Source organism: Camelus ferus, chromosome 12, assembly GCF_009834535.1.
Source record: "Camelus ferus isolate YT-003-E chromosome 12, BCGSAC_Cfer_1.0, whole genome shotgun sequence".
NCBI lineage: Eukaryota > Metazoa > Chordata > Mammalia > Artiodactyla > Camelidae > Camelus > Camelus ferus.
The window spans coordinates 5738784-5754054 of NC_045707.1; the positions used below are offsets into that span (position 1 = coordinate 5738784).

Below are 15271 nucleotides of genomic sequence, written 5' to 3' on the forward strand. Positions count from 1 at the left end.
CTGTTCACTTCCTGTAAGTCCTTTCCTGAACTTGTAATTATCTATATCTCGCTTATTTATCTGTTCATTCTCTCCTCTGTTACCCCTCTAAGGGCGGGGACTCTTTTATTCATCATGTGCACCCAGCTCCTCACACAGAGTGGGTGCTTAAAAGAGACGTATCTCAATGAATAAATAACTGAATGAATGAAAAACTAGAAATTTGAAAGTGCTTCAGAAAAGCTAAATCATTAATTCCTCTTGAATGAACTAAACGAATCAAGATTTTGTAAAGGATAATCTACCCTGACACCAAACAAATCAACTTGAACGAAAGGAAGGAAACTTACATTTTCCTGAGGTCCTTAAAGAACCTTCCTCCATATTTGGGTTTTCTGAGATACCATGTTACCTAAGAAATTGCAAATGTAAACTTTGTTCCAAGCCAAATAGGAAACCAACTGATAGCCCGACTGGTTAGCAAAATGTCAGACAAACGGAAAAATGGAAGAGGAATGCTCTGGCTTAACAACTGACTACTTCATTAACATTGCTTCACACAGAGAAACCACGTATTTTAGAATGTTGTTTGACTAAATCCAGGGACTCACCCTCAGGATTGACTGTACCGTCTGCATGGGATAGGTAACCGTGGTGGCAATTGCTTTGGCTATTGCACCAATGATGAACACATCCAAAGAAGAAAGCTGGAAAGCAAAGAAAGAATGAACTACATCAATCTAAACAAGAAGGTGTCAGAGATTATTTGCTGCTTTCAAAATCAGGGATTACCTTCATTCGTTTCTTTAAAAGCTGCCGTTTTAAACCTTCATAGAACATGAATTGGATGGCAGGATTGAAGACCAGCAGCAAGGAAGGAAATGTGCCATTCCATAAAGCTGAGATTCCTTCATCCCGAATGATCTGGTGAAAAGCATCTAAGCAAGAAATCAAGGACCTGTGATGACAATCCCCTAACCAGAGAAAACAACACAAATTCTGTTCAAATGTACCCAGGACACAAACCATACCGGTTCTATCCAGATTTCCTTCTTGCCATGACATTTTAGAGGCAAATTAATCAGTTACTACTTTTGAATAATCATCAGATACTGACAGTCACCAAGTTACTGAGAGACCAACTTCAATCACAGGCAACTCTTCCTGACAAACCTGGGGTTAACATGTCAAATTTTCCTAAGTAATCACCACCACTGGGAACTCTGTATTACACAGACTTGAGAACTGATGGCTTGTGTGTTTCACAACAAAGTCTAGTACAGAAAACAGTAAGATAGTTTCCTGGAGTCCGTTTTATAGGACTGCCTTATAAGAAAACCACTGTTTTCATTACAAAGATGGAAACATGAGAAAGGAGAACCTGGCATGTGATATATTAAAAAGCAGAAGCTCAAAGATATCCTACACTACTTTGGTATCTTCATCCAAAGACAACACTAGAAGAAAAAAGGTGCAGCAGATTATTCTTCAGAAATATTCACCCCCTCCCACTACACTCCATGGGATATTTCTCCCCCTCTTCCTGGGGCTTGGAAATTGAATGGGCTTTGGTCTAGAGGAGGTCAGCAGACAAGATACAGACAGGGCTTGAGATATGCTTGTACGATTGGGCGCGTCCTCTTCTGCTTTCGCCATCACCAAGAGTATACGCTCAGGCTGGTCCCAGGAGAAGGAAGAGAGACACGCGGAGCTGAGGCTCCCAGGCTGGAGTCAGCCTAGATGAGTCAAATCCCCATCAATCCACAGACACATGAACAAAACAAATGCTTACTTCTCGACACTGAGATGTGAGGCTGTCTGTCATAAGCATTATCATGGAAACTCGACCAAGAGACACTCACCAATAATACCACTGTAGTTGGTTGGTACAATGTCTTCATTTCTAAATTTTGCCCCCTGCAGCTTCAGCCTGGTGTTTACCACCCAGAGTGGAGTTGTTAGCAGCACGTTCACTACCCCTTTAGAAAGAAAGAGGGAGAGACAAAGGGAAAGCAAAATGTAATCTTTGAAGCTTTGCTGTCTTATATTAAAGCTACACACCAATCTTCCAGCTATACTTCTGCCACTGACCTCCTAGGAGACCTAAGGTAAGGTGTCCCTCTGTGCCCGGGTGCAACACAAGCCAGTACTGTTAGAAGCAATTCAGAAGCCTAGGTGATGGCAGAATGGCTGGCAACAGTACTCTCCACATGAAAAGAGTAATGAGTTTCCTCACCTATATAACAGGAGGCAATCTGTTTGTCAATTTATAGAGCATCCAAAGTAGCAATTTTGATACTGTTTTAAGTATACGTAATTTTTAAAAACAGCTTTTTAAGACAGGGGAAGTGGCTTATTGATCACATGCTAAATAAGTCCATGACAATATCACATAAAACACACCATTTATAACTCTCATATAAGTAGCTCACATGGTTTTAAGTGAGTATGGATCTAGTACAATGGGTGACAGGTGGGAGAAAGTGGTGACATTTGAGAGTGCTTCAACATGGACTAGAGGCTCATGGAAGAGTTCCTCATGGCTTGGGGGATTAGGATAGGCAGGCAGCAAGCAGCAGTTATGAACTGTCACAAAAACACCTGAAACAGCTTCACAAGCATAATCCTTACAAGCTTAAGGATGGGGATCTTGGCCCCCCAAGGTGGCCTCAGAGTGGAACAATACAATGAGCCAGGTGCTTCTTTTGTGAAAATACATGATCCCAATTTAACACCTTCTTGAGATAATAAAATATTCCTCATCAGTCCTGAAATGATTAAAGAAAAATACCAGACAGAGTTGTAACAAAGTGCCTGACACACAGTAGTATACACTTTATAAATGTTTGTTAAGTAAAATATTGAACAAGTAAACCAATGAACAAACTCAGCAAACAACCATACATCAAGCTATCTGGCTCCAGACATGCTTTGAAGAACCAAGAGGCACAATGATAAGGAAGAGAAACTTTCTTTTACTAATAGCCACTTAAATACAACAGGATTAAAAATGTTTGATTTAAGGAATCTCAGAACATACTAAGGATAAGCTTGGTGAAACTGCCAGGAAATCCAAATTCTGGTTTTTCATTAGTTGTATACAGCTGCAAAAGTAAGATATTTTGGAACCTCTCTCTTAGGAACATTATGAGAATATATTTCTCAAAATAAAAGGCATTATCAAATAATTTTATGAGTTGTACTTGTTATATTTTTACATATAACACCAAGGAGTCATCTGTAGCCATGATTCAATGTACTTATACGTTGTCACTTGAGGCATTGATTATTTTCTGAAAAAGTCTTACTGAGAGATTCTTGCTAGTCTCATTTTAAAAAAGCAGTGCCCAAGAGGCCAAGACAGAAGAATATCAACACACATCCATTTGCCCAGACTTTATAATGTATCCCTAGTCAATACAAAGTACACATCACTTAACAAAAAAAAATCAACAGCTAGAAAAATCAGACTAGAAAGTGCTTAAGTAGTCCACTGCTTTTTGTGTTGTTGTTGTTGATGAAGACGACGGGAGGGTTCAGAGCTAGAGCTTTTGTGGATACCGGAGACAGGTACAGTACACCCACCTTTCTAAACATATGAAGCAGCCTGCCCATTAAACAAATTCTGTAGAAATCAAAGTTCCCTTCATGTTCTATTCAAGAGGTAGGCACACACAAAACACTTCCAAGGCAATGCAGCCAACATTAAGATTTAGCTATTATTTAAAATTCTGCTTACATATCCCCACTATCAACATGAGCTGAAAGACTGAGAGGATTCTAAGGACAAGGTCAAGCACGCAAATGCACTATTATCATCTGAAGAGTACAAAGTCCTTACAAAAACATTTTATATTTCACAGCTTTTATTTGAGAAGTGAAGTACTTTGTTCATCCTCTAAGCCAAAAGAGATGGAGAGGTATTTTTTAACCACTATCATTTTATGAGTTCTGGGAAAATATTTGAGGATCCAAACTTTACTGGAAACTTGCAACCTATACAATCAAACTAAGGACAGCCTTCCGTGGAGGAAAAACAAGCTACAGAAGAACATGATGAGCAAGTCAGACTCCTGCTAAGGCAGGACGGATGTGGCCGCAGGATAAAGACGCCGTCCGCTTGTTTACGTGCAGATGTCTCCTGCCAGTTCCAAGCTGTGGCTGTTACTTCAGCTCTAAGGTGGGAAAACGTGACCTACCTAAGGATAGGAGATTGTTTCTCTTCTAGTTCGAATGATTCTATTTTCTTTCTTCTTTCATAAAGAATCATTTACAAGAAAACAGAACCAAAATTCAGAGATGGGGAACAGCAATTGAACATACTCACTAAAATCATTCACTGATTCAAAGAAAAATCAGAACACAGCTATTGACTTCTGAAATCTTGAGAATAGTTTTTTTAGCAATGAGTCTCCTTTGTTGAGGAGAGAAGACAAAAATGTAGTATGCTAAGTGGCTGTGCACTTCTGGGATGTATGGGCAGTGACCACTGCAGTGGCAGACAGGGCCACAAACCTAAGTGTTTGGCTCCCTACAAAGGAATGCAGCTTGATACACTGCAGGAACAATACTGCCTTACCAGGTTTAAGGTCTCAGCATAGGAAGTTAATTTCAACTATCACAATGATAACACCATTTGCATCCAAAAGGAGTTAGTGATAAAAACCCCAGTTTCATAAAAATAGCCAGTATCATCTTCATTTAAGTTATCTGTAAGGTTCTGTTCTCAAATTCTTCCCCAGGGTATATATTAAGCTATATGGCTTTTTTTTTTTCCTGTGAAAATACAATAAATAATAATAAATCTCTAAGTTTCTAGAAAGAATTAGAAAAATAATAATACTGTTTCCGGCTTTCCCTGGAGATAATGAAACTCACTCCTACAGGGATTGTAATACAGTGGCAGGGTTCACAGCAGGAAGGAAAAAGCTATTCTAATTATTGTAAAAATATGCAGGTATTAAGGTATAAAAACATGTTATAAGGAGAAGTTTAAAACTCACGAAAGTAATTTCCAAGGAATTCCCTATCTTCAGAAAAAGGGAAACCTACCATCAGAGAATTTCAGAATTATAAAGGACTATAAAATTCACTTGATCAAGGGTCTCTCAACTGGGACACTACTAACATTTGGGGCGGGATATCATTTGTTTGGGGCGGGCCGGGGGTGCTACTGTGTGGGATGTTGAGCAGCAGCCTGGCCTCAACCCACTAGATGCTAGCAGCACCTGCCAGCTATGACAACCAAAAATGCCTCCAGACATGGATAAATGTCCCCTGTGGATCAACATCAGTCTCAGTTGCGAACCACTAACTTAACCCAATCACCAAGCGTTTATTCACTTTATTTTTGAATTTCTCAAAAGATAGGAATTCAGTCTCACCCCAATAGCCTGTTTCTTCTCAGAGCTGTTAGAAATTTTACTCTTCTTGATATTAAATCTACCTTCTTAAGTCAACTGGAAACACATGTAAAACTAGCTAGCAGATGTTTTTTTACCTGAGGTATGAATTAGCACTTCTTAAATGACTTTCTGTGTATTTTAGGAGAAGTCAATGCTTATCTGCAAGCCATTCAGCCATGGTCTGCTCATCTTGTATGCACTGTGTGTCCAGTATGTGCTAAGTAGGTGCTGATGACACAGCAATTAAAAAATGAAAACTCCTGTCCTCTGAAGGTCCCACTGGAAAGGTGTGAGACAAGACAAACAAGTGAAATACACAGTATGTGAGAGCACAAGGGTTAAGAAGAAAATTTAAGCAGAGAAGAGGGATGGAAAAGGACACCAGTTTAGACAGTGTGGCCATTCAGGGAAAGACTTTAAAGAGGTGAGGGAGTGAACCATGCAGGAACCAGGCCGAGGGAACAGGAGGCACACGGCCTGGAGGGGGAAGCAACCAGGAGTGTTCAGGGAGAAGAGGCCAGTGCGGCCTGCAGTGGTGTGAGTGGGGAGAAGGGTAGGCAGGCCAAGTCACATGGGGCTTGGTAGGACCAGGTAAGGACTCTGGCTTTTACTGAGTGAGAAGGGAAGGAACTGGAGGACTTTGAAGAGAGAAATAATACGATCTCACTTGTGTTTTAACAAGGTCACAGCAGCTGCTGTGTTGCATACATACTGAAGAGGACAAAGGAGGAAGCAGGGCTCTGAAGATAATCCTGGTAAGATTTAATGGTGGCTTGGACTCAGGTGGTGGTGGGGAAAGGGGCTGAATTCTAGACCCCACGTGTAGAAACAGACAATAGGATTTGCTCATAGATTGGAGGTGGGGTCAGAGAGAAAGAGGACCAATTCAAGACTTTTGGTAGGGCAACCAGAAGTCTAGAGATGCCACGTGACACAACTGGAAGATTACAGGAGGAGTGGTCTTTTAAATTGAATTCATTCACTCAGCATTTAATCAGCACCTTCTATGTATCAGGCACTGCATTAAGACACTGGGGATGTAAAGATAAAAAAATGTAATCTCTGCCTAAATTTAAGGAGTTCACTGTCTAGGAAAAGATAAAGACATAACAGGCAGACTGTTGTTATTCAGTAGAGTAAGCCCACAGACAGAGTATAGATTATTCACAACGTGCTGGAGCACAAAGCGTAGGCGCCTAACACAGAATAAAACCTGGGGGTGGTGGGTTTGAGAAACATGGAAGGCTTCCTGAAGAGGAGGAGCTTGAGTTGAGAATAAAAGGATGAATAGGAGTTAATAATATTTAAAAAGGCAGTAAGACTGCTTCAGACAGACAAGAGTGGCTGTAGAGGAATGAAGACACTAAACGGCTGGGTCTACTCGAGGAATCAGTCTGGCACGGGGCAGGGCACAGGAGAGAGCTAGAGAGGTAAGCAGTATCACAGCAGGTCCTGCATGTCAGGCTCGCATCCTGCACGTGTACGAGAGGGGCCTCATACGCCAAGGGTGTCCGTGACTTCATCCCATATGCAAGCGATAGACACCGAAGGGTCTGAACCTGGGTGTAACATAACCAGATTGGGATTTTAGAATAGCAGATCTCAACTATTTCTCTGAAAAGACATGTAATAGATGATGTTCAGAATCGACACAGACCTATGGGCTCTCCCTGCACGTTAAGCATAACTCCATTCTTTTCTCACAAGCTCAAGAAAACATTTCAGAATGTAAGTGAATTAGAATGACATTATTACACGGGGATCACTTTTAACCAGTTCCACATACTGGACTCACCAGATAAACCTCTCTCCCGTTACGGGACACACTTATGGTGCCACAGCACATGAAGACATGTGACCAGTGTGCCCATGCCCTTCCACTCCCACCCCGCTGGGTTTTAAGCTCACCAAGAGTCAACTGTGTCTTTTCTTCAGCCTGCTTATGTCACCTGTATCTGTTACAGCAGGGAAAGCATCATAGGTATGGTTATATAAGAAAAAAAGGACAAAACACTCATCAATGAGCTGATATGCCTTGGCCATTCATCACAAAAACTGGAGAAGTATGTATTCATACATCTGAGGTGAAAATAAAATATTTAGATATATAATAGGCATTTTATGATACTCCCTACTTCCACTGACTTTTTAAATCTAACTGCCCTACTATACCAGTCTAGCTGTTCTAGGTATGGAAGAATCTCTTATAATTACAAACTGTGTAAGAATTAGAAAGGAAGTGAGCAGAGCACAGTGAGAGAGAACAAGGCATGATGTGTACTTAGTGGATAACAAGGTGTCAGCAAACAAACAGCTTCAGACAAACAACAAGGGAAAGATTTAATCATACATTTCAGAAATTAGTAGCTTCATGGAAAGTTATATGAGTTAGTCCTGGACTAAACAGTTATAACTAAAATCATAACCTTTTAAATGTAAATACATATGAGCTGCAATAAACTAAAATGCATTAAAATTAAGGTATTACAAATACTTTTAAGTGTAAGTATAAGAGATCATACTAGATTGCCATTTGTTACAGTTAAATAAAAAAGAAGATTTCTTCTCTACAGGATAACCTTGGATCTATTCTGATTTGTTTTTCCAAGTGAAGAAAGCTCAAACTTGAGTTCTTTGAGTTATGTCAGTGTTTGAAAACTATTCTTCTGGAAAGGCTACTTGGGCAGAACCATGTAAAGTGCATTAGTAAGGAAGACTTCAGAGGTAAGAAGATCAGAATAGAGCAACAGTCCAGGTGAGGGATGATGGCACTTGATTTGGGGACATGGCTATGGATATGGAGAAGAGGAAATGCATTCAAGAGATATTTAAGAGACAGACTGATGGACGATTCATGATGACCAAGCAGACATGGAGGGTAAGAGAGCACCCTCTCTGAGGACTTCCAGATTTCTAGCCTGAGTTACCTACCTAACTATTCATTCATCTCCTCAGGGAGTGAAATCCTGTGTGTTATACTGTTTATGTTGAAGTTGGTCTGGCAGGGAACAGGGGTGAAGGAGGTCAAAAGGTACAAACTTCCAGTTACAGAATAATTAACTCATGATGATGTAACGTATAGCAAGGTAACTATAGTGAATAATACTGAACTGTATATTTGAAAGTTGCTGAGAATAGATCTTAAAAGTTCTCACAAGTTCGCAATATACACAAATAACAATCACTATGTTGTATAACTGAAACTAATATTATATGTCAGTTATATCTCAATTAGAAAAAAAGTTGGTGCAAGTGAAAATTAATTATATCAAAATCAACCTAAGACTAAAATGAGAGTATTAAGCAGAAGAAAGGCTCAGAGACCAAATTAAAGAACAGCAGTGGTCTCATAAGGTAAAGAGGAAAACTTGGGGACCATGAATACTCCTGGCCTGGTAGCTATTTTTCAATCAAATTATTTTCATTTCAAATAGACATTTTATTTATTCAATTGTGTGGCTCTCAAATCAGTAATTTTTCAAAGAACATATTAAAAAGTGTCTCCACAAAGTACTAACACTCTATGTGCAACATTTAAATAAATTAATTTAGTTACAGACTAAAATGGATAAACACAAAAAATCATAGGAAATAGATCTCCTTTTTCTCCCATCTCTTTAATAAAACCCTGACTAATTCAACAAAAATTTTGCTCATTCAGCAAATATTTATTGAGCTCCTACTACATGCTAGGAATTGTTCTTACTGAGACTTTAGCAAGGGGGGGAATATATATATATAATATATATATATACATATATATATAATTATATATAACATGTATATATACATATATATAATATATATATACAATATATATATACACTTCACGAGAGCACTTCTCTGATGATTAGTGATATTGAGCATCTTTTCATATACTTGTTAGCCATTTGTATATCAACTCTGAAGAAATGTCTTCTCATCAGAGAAGTGAAAATCAAAACGACAGTGAAATATCACTTTGCCCTCATTAGGATGGCTACTATCAAGAAAACAGAAAATAACAAGTGTTGGTGAGGATGTGAAGACACCAGAAATAAGTGCTGCTGGGATTATGAAATAGTGCCACCGCTGTGGAAAACAGTACCGCAGTTCCTCTCAAAACTAAAAAAAAACACCATATGATCTAGCATTCTGACTTCTGAGTATATATCCAAAAGAATTGAAAGCAGGGACTCAAAGTGATATTTGCACAAACTATGTTCACAGCAGCAACTATTCACAGTAACCAGGAGGTGGAAACAACCTAAATATCCATCGAGAGATGAAGGGATAAACAAAATGTGGTATATCCATACAATGGAATATCATCCTTAAAAAGGAAGGAAATCCCGTTACTTCCTATAGCATGAATGAACCTTGAGGACATTACGCTGAATGAAATAAGCCATTCACAAAAAGACAAATACTGTATGATTCCACTTATATGATGCATTTACAGTAGTCAAATTCATAGAGACAGAAAGTAGAGTGGTGGTTACCAGGGGCTGGGGGGAGGGTGGAAAAGGGAGTTGTTGTTTAACGGGTATAGAGCTTCACATTTGTAAGATGAAAATGTTCTGGAAGTCTGTTTCACAATAATGTGAATAAACCTACTGCTGAAGTGTACATGTAAAAACTGTTAATATGGTAAACTTTATGATGTGCATTTTTAACACACACACAGTCAAGTCAGAAAACTAATTACATTCTTTGTAGCATTACTTTGTGTTAAAATAACCTCTTAAAGGATATACAGACCATGAGATAAACAATAAAATATAAACACATCTTACATTCAGAAAGTTTTGTTACCTGCAACAAATCCAACTACCAGATCTTTTCCAGTAGTAGAGTGTTGACCTTTGACCCAGACTGCTTTGAGGCTATTAAAAGTGTAGAAATAGACAAAATTGGAGCAGCAGAGACTGGAGATAACTGGAAACCACCCTCGATATGGTGCCAGGCTAGGGGAAGAACACAGTAAGCAAAGTAAGATGCTGGACAAAAGCCATCTAAGTTCCCAACTGCAGATTCCCTGGGTTTCATCTGTTATTCATGAGCAGAAATGAGCTGAGTCCTAGGAAAGGCTGATCACCACTCGCGTATTCTCAAAGCTCACTCCTTCACTACTGTCACTCCAAACTGTATGCGTATCTTACATTCTGAAGGATGCCCAAGAAATCTCTTCTAGCATTAATGACACCAAATTAAAAACACACATTCAAGGACTGGTTTTTCCCCTTTGATTTCCTTTAGCAAATTACAACGTAAAATTAGAGACAATTTCCTCATGGTTGTTGATTCATATAGCATTACTCACATTTTATTACAAGGCAAGAACATTTAAAATGAAGTAAATATAGAAGTACAAAAAAAGTGACGGGGGCATGTTATGAGGGCAGAGGAACCAGACTGAAGGGGATCCCCTGGCCACATCTGGGATAATTTGAGCACCAAAATAATTAAGTATAGTAATCAATTGTTAATCATTGAAAAAAAAAAACAGGAATCTGGGTCTATACTGACATTAAATTAAGTATTTCCTCATAAGCTGCTTACAGTTGCAAGAGAGGAAAAACAAAATATTCAGTGGCTAACTCACATAATTAACCCATGAAGAGCAAGTGGACAATATGTGACTCCAGATGTGACACCATGAGAAGGATACAATTTCACTTATGCATTATTCTGGCCAAGAATGAACAGCCTCAATCTAATCATGAAGAAACAAGAGGCAAGCATAAAATGAGAAACACTTTATTTAAGAAAAAAAAAGGGGGGGGTGAAGAAGGCCCATATTCTTTGAAAATGTCAGTGTCACAGGAGTAAAGGGCTTTGATGTATGGTATGTAACTTACTCTCAAATAATTCTGAGACAGTCTGTGTGGTGTGTGTGTGTCTGTGTATGTCTGGTTGTAAAGAGAGAAGACGAGAGGGAGGAAGCACAAGTACCAATGGGAAAACAAATGGAAAAAGTGTCAACAACAGGGGAATCTGGGTAGAGCATATACTGGTATTCTTTGTACTACTTTCAGTCTTGCAGCTTTTGTAAACTTGAAATTGTTTCCGAATAAAAGTTTTTTAAAAAGGTACACAATGTCTGAATACATCTGATAGGAATGAACCAAACAATTATTACCTTCTTCAGTTTACTGTACAAATAAAGCATTGGTTTCGTGGAAGACTCTACGATCTAAAAATCAAAACGGCTGGCCACAGAACTTTGAGGAAATGAAAACAACTATATACTTACAAGTCAGGCAATTACAAATTCACAACACTGTAAGGCTATGAGAATGGATAGAAAGGCCCGTGAACCTGCTCAGGAGCTGCTTTATCTGACAAAGACGCACAACGCAGTACTCACAGGCCTTCTTCTTTAATGATCTCCAGGAGCACCATGTGTGTTGTTTTGGACTTTCTTTTCTCATCAACTACAAGACCAAAGAGGATATGTTCAAACTCAATCCTTTGAGAATTATTATCTCCAGCATCAGCAAGTTTCACTGAAATGCCATTTACCTCACACAAGCAATCTCCCACCCTATCTTTAAGCTCCCTTGTTTGCCTCAGAACTCAGTGTTACTCCTGCATTCCCATGTGCTAAGTTCCCAACTGTAGATCCCTTGGGTTTCATCTGTTATTCATGAACCAAAAGACATTTTAATTCAATTCATTTCCAAAGTAAAAGATGTAACAGGAGAAATTTATTACTTATATATTTCATAGGGCTCTCTTGGTTTTTTCCAGTCATATATTCTCATTTTTATCTTAACATCTTATAAAGCAGAGAGGAAATAAATTACCATCTCCTTTTTAGAGAATAGGCTACAGACACACACGTCTATAAAAGACACATGTAGTTAGCAGCAGAGTCAAGGTTAAAAGTTTTCAAAGTTTTAGCTTGTGCTGTTTCCTAATCTAAAAACTGAAAGGTCTCAAAAAGATGAGAACTGTGCTTTTCTTGTCATTCTCAATGAAAACAAAACCCACCTCAATTAACTTCAAACTTCCTACTCACATTTGAAGAATATTTTGAAAACATAAAAATGGGAAAATGAACCAGGTGCTTAAGAATTAAAATTGGTACCTGTATGGCTCATGGGATAACAAATTAGGAAACCCCCTAGAGAAGGCAATCTGACAATAACTATCAAAATTATAAACACATTTACTCTTTGATCCAACAACCCCACTGCTGGGAATTTATCCCACAGAACTTACAGAAACAAAATGGTATAAGAACAGGTCTATTCTACAAAAGAGAAGAACCAATCCAAGAATCTACAACAGGGGAGGGTAAACAGTTTATGTCACATCCACACCATGGAACACTCCACAGCTAAAAACGAGAACGACGAAGCCCCCACTGCACTGATTTGGAAGGCATCCCACATACACTGTTCAGTGAAAAATACAAGGTACAGAACAGTGGGGAAAGTATGCTGTTTGAGTAAGAGAGGGAGAAAATTAAGAACATGTATTATTTGTTTGTTATTCCATAAAGAAACTCTGCAGGGCTATCTGAGAAACTAATAAAAACATTATCTAGATGGGAGAGAAAAGGAGGCAGACTAGAGTGAGATTTTTTCACTGTACTGTGTATCTTTTTATGTATTTTGGGTTTTGAGCTATATAAAATTATCACCTTTCCAAAACCTCTAAAGTTAATTTAAAATAGTAGTCATGAAGGGTTTTAACATAGGAATTAGTTACTCAAAGTTAAACTCACTCATCTCTTCATGCAAGTTCTGGCATAGGTTTATAATTTCAAAGTGAAATATATTGAGGGAAAAACAAGCAAGAGTTGTAGAAAGTTGCAAGTCCTATAAAATGAATGAGGCCAACTAGGACGATATGCCTAGATGAGCAATGACAACGGTCTTGGCTTCACCACGTTTCCTTTTCTGTGTTCTCTTTCCAGAAAACCTACCCCCAGGAAAAAATTCTGCAAATTGTACTTTTAAAAAGTTGTACTGTTTATTATAACGAATTGTAATGATTCAAAAATTACTAATGCAAGCCCACTCAGGTTTCTCAGATTAGAAAATGACTGAGGCTATGACTCACCCATGAACGCTTTGCTGTTAATTAGGAAACAGCAACGATGTGTTTAAAGTCAGGGAAAACAGACAACAGATTTCTAACAAAAAAGAATACCCTTATGTTAATTTAGAACTTACTATAGAAATGTTTGCTTCCTGACACCATATGAACACAAATATGATGACATAAGACACTCACCTTGTAGTCGAAGTCGAGCTGTATCCAAGGGAAAAAATACTGTCATTGCTGTCATGCTTCCCTGAAAAGTTTGAAAAGCCTTTAGCCATTAGAGTATCACAAAAATAATGAGCCACAACTTTTAAATGAACAAAAGTTCATTACTGTCAATGAGTCAAATCAAATTTTCAGCGAACAAATATACACAATATTTTAATCTGTTGGGATCATTATTGCTCAAACTTCTATAGTTACATACTTGAACAGAAATACTTAATTTTCAAAATGTTTTTCCTCTCTCTCTCTGATATGGAAAAAGAAAATGTAGTAGGGCCCCTCGAGATAACAAACTTTGGGGTTTACAACCCAGGACACATGTCAAAGACAGTAGGTAAATGGACTTTTAAACTTTTACTGGTCAGTTACTGTTCCTAAGCCTTCTCTGATACCACCAGAAACCAAAATATCTAGTAACCAAACAAATACATACTTCCATACGCTCTGCTCAATCAATATATTCACACAAAGTAAGAAGTGTCAGAGTCATATTGTTCTTTAAAATAGTTGTTTGCTTGTGTGTTAAACAAAATAGGGGCAGTACCTTTGCTACAAATTCTACAAATAATGCATCTAGGATAATGCGATGACAAAAATTATCAGTAGAAAAAAAAAAGAAGCCAACAGTCTTTCCATTGCTAAGACCCTATGGCAGATAAAAACCATTAGCATATAGTTAGGAATAAAGTTATACACATGAAATCTCCAGGTGGGTTTATGGTTCTCAGCCTAGATGCAGACCCACTGCTGTATATTCTCAGGCATAAGATCAAGCATTAGGCTATTGATCTAATAACGGTTACAGACAATATTTTTTATCATGGTAACAACTGGAAACTCGGTCAACATCATAGATAAGAACAGAAATTTCCTAGGTCCCTTATCTAAATAGGTCGGCCTGCTTGACAAGAGAGAACACTGTACTCTCCTACTAGTATTCTTCAAAACTCAGATCAAATGTTACCATCCCTACCCATCAGGTTACAACTGGCTGTTCCTTCCTTCCTCTATGTCCCCACAACATTTGTTTACATGTCTCTTACAGCACTGATATTACAGTGAAATCTAACTCTTCCTCTGGGTTGTAGGAATACTCATTCTCTTTGATATCAGAGATTCTTAAATGTTTATTAAATTCACTCTACTTTCAGTTATGTATGCTGTTTTGATGACTTCCACATAGCTGTTCTTTCCTAAAAAGAAATAGATTAATATTTAACATCTCAAGAAACAGTCGATCTGCAAAGGTTTATAGTCTACAAATCTGTGCTTCTGGCATCCTTGCTCCCCCTACAGGCAATTTCCAAGAAAAATGGGGGCTGGAAAGCTGGAGAACACTTTTCAAGGTTATTAAGGTTGTGGCATTTACTTCCCATCACGTGGTCTGAACATATGTATGCAGGGTATTGCATAGACAGGGCAAGTCCAGGCAGAAAAGTCCTGCCTGGACACTACTTTTTCAAACAATTAGACCTCCATCCCTCCTCCCTGCCAGCTTAAATAGACATCCAAGTTTCCTAACTTAGAAGTCCTTGCCCTACCTATCCTGAAATCTTAAAGCACAACTTATACCAAGATAAAGAGATCAGTAAGTCCAAAGAACTGAAAGGTCTATCGCCTCCTCA

The 15271-nt window shown here is 38.4% G+C and overlaps 1 protein-coding gene across 3 annotated transcripts in view; it reads right to left on the minus strand.

Annotated features, from left to right (window-relative positions):
• SLC25A17 (solute carrier family 25 member 17) overlaps positions 1 to 15271 on the minus strand; it is a 63596-nt gene that overhangs the window by 31188 nt on the left and 17137 nt on the right. For all 3 annotated transcript variants that reach the window (XR_004324347.1, XM_032492310.1, XM_006174714.3), the window contains exons 2-7: positions 13611 to 13671; positions 11734 to 11800; positions 10179 to 10330; positions 1842 to 1958; positions 772 to 917; positions 591 to 686 (exon numbers count right to left, since the gene is read on the minus strand). Coding sequence is in view for 2 of the 3 variants with exons in the window: in XM_032492310.1 (XP_032348201.1) it covers positions 591 to 686; positions 772 to 917; positions 1842 to 1958; positions 10179 to 10330; positions 11734 to 11800; positions 13611 to 13671 (639 nt within the window). In the remaining variant the exon portion in view is untranslated. The remainder of the gene's footprint in view (positions 1 to 590; positions 687 to 771; positions 918 to 1841; positions 1959 to 10178; positions 10331 to 11733; positions 11801 to 13610; positions 13672 to 15271) is intronic.